We start from the raw sequence: 4935 nt of genomic DNA, 5'->3' as shown, positions 1-4935 counted from the left end.
GATTTAGATTAGTGGTCGTAAAGTTCACTTTATTCAATAACAATCTTCACTTGATAAACAACAATAATAACTTTATTGAAAATAGAATATGTTTTTGTTTACGTTTTAGGGCATAAAACCCAACATCCTAGAGATTCAGGGTGTGACATGATGAAATCAAAACCCCATAACGGTTCTCCCAACAGGCATTGAGTAATTCTTGCGAAAGAAGTCTTGCGCAATTCCTGTTTGAAACTATAGTTCTAGAATTTTTTGAACTTATCTGTTCTACCTCACCCTAAAATTTCTAAGGTCCTCGTAAAAAGTTTGAAAGTTCAACTTAAAAAAATAAATCGGGAATTTAATACCTTGTTGGACTTGGGTGCTATACCATATGTAATCTATGAATTGCTTTCTCTATTTTATGTTTTCTACCGGGAAGTATTCATATTTTGTTGTCCATTTTATGAGAGTGTTTTAAAAATCAATGAAATATTTATTATTCTTGGGCTAATAACTATTATCTATTCAAGGAATTTTGTTATTGAAAATCTAATAAATCTCTCAAATTATCCCAAAATTAACCTTAAATTGTGTTGCATAACGGAGATTAGTTAAATGATTGAGTTTTTTTTGCAACCATAGCATGCATTTACATAGTTTCTTGCATGTACTATAAGTACGTATATTTATTCACATGTCCAACACAAATTGGTAGTTAAGCTAAAGGTTGATTAGGAAATGATAAAGAATATTGTCGTTTTCTTTCTTTTCACGGTGGCTTTAGTTGGGGCTCAGGTTCCAAGGGTCGCGTTACCACCACCAGGACCTTCTAGATATTACATTCATGTGGTTAACGGGCTAAGCAAACTTGGGTTGCTTGTGCATTGTCAGTCTAAAGACGATGACTTGGGGTATCATCGTTTGCTTAATCATGGAGATGATTACCAGTGGAACTTCAAGGTTAGCTTTTGGGGATCAACCCTCTATTGGTGCAAATTGGAGACGCCACAAGCATATGTCTCATTTGAAAGCTTTTGGCCTGAAACGCAGCACTTATGGCTCCGTGATAGGTGCAAACGTGGAACTGTAGGAACTTGTCTTTGGACGGCTAAAGATGATGGAATTTACTTGAGAAACTTTCTTGCTAATGTTGATGAATTGATTCACAAGTGGAACTATAAAAGTTAGAGAAGCTTTATTATCTCCTTTTGGTGGAATTATCCTTCCGGAACCAATGAAAAATAATGGAATAACACAAAAATGTTGTTTTTTTTTTGTATGAAATTTATTTTGTAACGAAGTGTATTGTTGTTCTCCAAAATTTTAAATTATGAAGAAAAACAAAATATTATATTTGTATATGAATACTGTTGGGTTTTATGTCCTAAAACTCATAGTTTGTAAACAAAGATATATTCTATTTTCAATAAAGTTATTATTGATGTTTATTCAGTAATAAATTGTTATTGAATAAAGTGAACTTTACGATCATTAATCTAAATCCAATAAACTAAGAACACTCTGGCTATAGTATGATTACTTGAACTATATGTAGAGACATAAGAGTGGATCAAGTTCAAGTATATAGTCAAAATGATCTATAGTATAAGGATAAGACTGAGTACCTTATTCTGGGGACACTATGGATGCAGCCCACTTTTGTATATGATATAAACAATGTGATCACTAAATTGTGCATGTGGAGACATGTGAGTGGGGGCGTCCTATGCAATGAGTATTGCATAAGATCGGACCATGAAGAAAACCACTCTCACTTTATAAAGTCGTTTACTGTTGAGACTGATTTTCTTTTCATTTGATAACCTAGGTAACTCGGTTTTAATCCTGAGCTAACCATGAACTCCTGTTTATTCGGAATTATCCTTAGATTTGCATGGGTGAGAGTGGCTCTAGTTCGCCGACTCAACAGGCCTCCCATTTCAGGGGTAAGACTGGGTGAATGGCTGGGGACATGGGGTGCAAGACGGAATTCACTCCTACCCTCTTTTAGGGATAGAAGAAAGGTAGTTCCCTTAAGCACTGACTCCATGTCTTGAACAAGGGGCCCCACCCTCTCATTGGCCTGAGAGGGATTCGGTTTACTGGTTGGACCACAAACCAATTGTTCATTAGAGGATCAGTGAGACATAAGGAACAAGAAATGACTTCAGGGGTAAAACGGTAAATTGACCCAGCTCTAGTTACGAACAACCTGTGAAGGATCGACTTACTAATCATGGTTATATCAGATGGACAGAAATATATCTATAGTGAGGGGAGTGCAACTACTAGGCTATAGTGGAGTGTCCTAGTAGTTAACGAATGTTGGTTAACCAGGTTAATGAGTTTAATCGGTTAATCTTCGATCGTTGGAGCCCATGATCTATAGGTCCATTAGGTCCCTCTGCTAGCTCATATCGGACTAAACCATAGAACAGTGTGACGAGTGAGTTCGAAGTGTTCGAATTCAAATTAGGGAATATGCGTTACATATATACGATATATTTAACCGCAATTTTGTTTTATTTACGAATTAAACGAAAAGAGAGAATCTGAGATATTTAAATAAGATTTAAATATCTTAAATCAATTATGTGTCGGAATTGATTGGGATTGACATTTGAATTAATATTAAATATTAATTAAATAGTTTAATTAATCATTTAATGTTACTTTAATTTGAAATTCATTATTCAAATTAATTGTTGAATTAAAATGAAGAAAGTCAAAATGTTGACTTTCATCTAATGGAAAAATCCATGTTAGTGGAATTTTGAGGTGTCAAAATTTGGTTTAACCAAACTTGCATGTTTGCCAAATAAACCCCACAAGTTTGAGTGGAATTTTGAGTGTCAAAATTTGGTTAACTCAAACATGCATGCTTGCCACATAATCCCAAACATTTGAGTGGAATTTTAAGTGTCAAAATTTGGTGATCTCAAGTTTGCATGAACATGCAAACTTGACTCTTTAAATAGAGTGATCATGATACTTGGAAGGGATTCTTCTTCATCTTGATGAAAAAACCTTGAAACAAACACTCTCTTTCACATATACAAAATCCCTCCCAAGTTTAGTCACTCACCGGATTCCACAATCCCGTTCTAAGGCCGGAGGATAGTGGAGAAGACACTAGTGGTGGTTCGAAACCGGTTCGTGAGGCAAAAGGAGTTTGAACTACAAAAGGTTAGTATTTAAACCCATTAAGTTTTAATACTTATGAACATGCTAGTTATTTACAATAATTGATGTTCTAAAAGTGCCTAAGATCCAAATTGCTTCCGCATGTGTTATATTAACACCATCAAATACAAGTTTTCAAAGTTGTAATATAGTGTTTATATTAAAACTAAAAAAAATGATGATTTTTACGGACCAATCTGAGAGAGAGTTTAGAACAATAAAATCTAAAATAGGTATTAAAAGCTCATGTTTCTGCCATCTTCACATCCATCTTAGAATAGGATGGTAGGCACAATCCTTGAATTTCCATATATCTTATTAAAAGTTTCACATATTACATTGTAGTTCCACAATCTTTCTTGATGTCCGATTTTCAAGAATTTGGATCTCGGACCAAAACTAAAAATATGAAAAAGCAAACAAAAAAAATGAAAAGTAACATAAAATAAAACATGAAAATTCGATAAAATATAAATTTAAAGGAAGATAAACAACACCAAAATTAAATACAAAATAATATTTAATTACAAGAGGGTCCTCTTAAATTTCTTTATAAATGCGAAAATGGTGTTGGGATATACGAACACAACTAGTGAGGCAAACACCTTATATCGTGTAAAGTTATATTATTCGGTTAGTAATGCAATCACACACAATATATGACTGTGACCTATCGTTTAAACCATAGCATGACCTTAGGCTTTTTTCAATTCTTGGCAGAGTTGGATGCATGGTACTTTTCTACACACGGCCCACGTACGCATACATGGACCCTTCAGACGGATTGGTATACGTGCCCCTTAGGCCGGACTTTGTCGGGCACAACACAATACACGTGACTGGACCCTCATAAAAGAAAAGGTCTTCATGATAACATGTCGAACATATATATCGAAGGTATGCATCCGTACTAACTTAACATAACGGGGAAGTATCCCGATACACATGACATACATACATACATGCACGAGGTCCCATGATTTTTATTCACTACATATAGTTCAAGTAATCATACTATAGTCAGAGTGTTCTTAGTTTATTGGATTTAGATTAGTGGTCGTAAAGTTCACTTTATTCAATAACAATCTTCACTTGATAAACAACAATAATAACTTTATTGAAAATAGAATATGTTTTTGTTTACAAACTATACGTTTTAGGGCATAAAACCCAACATCCTAGAGATTCAGGGTGTGACATGATGAAATCAAAACCCCATAACGGTTCTCCCAACAGGCATTGAGTAATTCTTGCGAAAGAAGTCTTGCGCAATTCCTGTTTGAAACTATAGTTCTAGAATTTTTTGAACTTATCTGTTCTACCTCACCCTAAAATTTCTAAGGTCCTCGTAAAAAGTTTGAAAGTTCAACTTAAAAAAATAAATCGGGAATTTAATGCCTTGTTGGACTTGGGTGCTATACCATATGTAATCTATGAATTGCTTTCTCTATTTTATATTTTCTACCGGGAAGTATTCATATTTTGTTGTCCATTTTATGAGAGTGTTTTAAAAATCAATGAAATATTTATTATTCTTGGGCTAATAACTATTATCTATTCAAGGAATTTTGTTAGTGAAAATCTAATAAATCTCTCAAATTATCCCAAAATTAACCTTAAATTGTGTTGCATAACCGAGATTAGTTAAATGATTGAGTTTTTTTGCAACCATAGCATGCATTTACATAGTTTCTTGCATGTACTATAAGTACGTATATTTATTCACATGTCCAACACAAATTGGTAGTTAAGCTAAAGGTTGATTAGGAA

General features: G+C 33.8%; 1 protein-coding gene across 1 annotated transcript; it reads left to right on the top strand.

The window, feature by feature from the left end:
* The first annotated feature begins 720 nt into the window (after positions 1-720).
* LOC147785531 (S-protein homolog 1-like) lies at positions 721-1170 on the top strand. Its single transcript, XM_087120937.1, has one exon. The coding sequence runs from the start codon at positions 721-723 to the stop codon at positions 1168-1170; it is 450 nt and encodes a 149-aa protein (XP_086977063.1).
* Positions 1171-4935: the final 3765 nt, after the last annotated feature.

The sequence above is a fragment of the Cucurbita pepo genome, unplaced genomic scaffold (genome assembly GCF_057944985.1).
Source record: "Cucurbita pepo subsp. pepo isolate OVF unplaced genomic scaffold, ASM5794498v1 scafford_15, whole genome shotgun sequence".
Classification (NCBI taxonomy): Eukaryota; Viridiplantae; Streptophyta; class Magnoliopsida; order Cucurbitales; family Cucurbitaceae; genus Cucurbita; species Cucurbita pepo.
The sequence above is the reverse complement of the archived record's forward strand: the minus strand, read 5'-3'. Positions and strand labels throughout refer to the sequence as shown.

Excerpts from the sequence above, each read along its gene's own strand:
- LOC147785531 (XM_087120937.1), top strand. The coding sequence starts at position 721 with ATGATAAAGAATATTGTCGTTTTCTTTCTTTTCACGGTGGCTTTAGTT.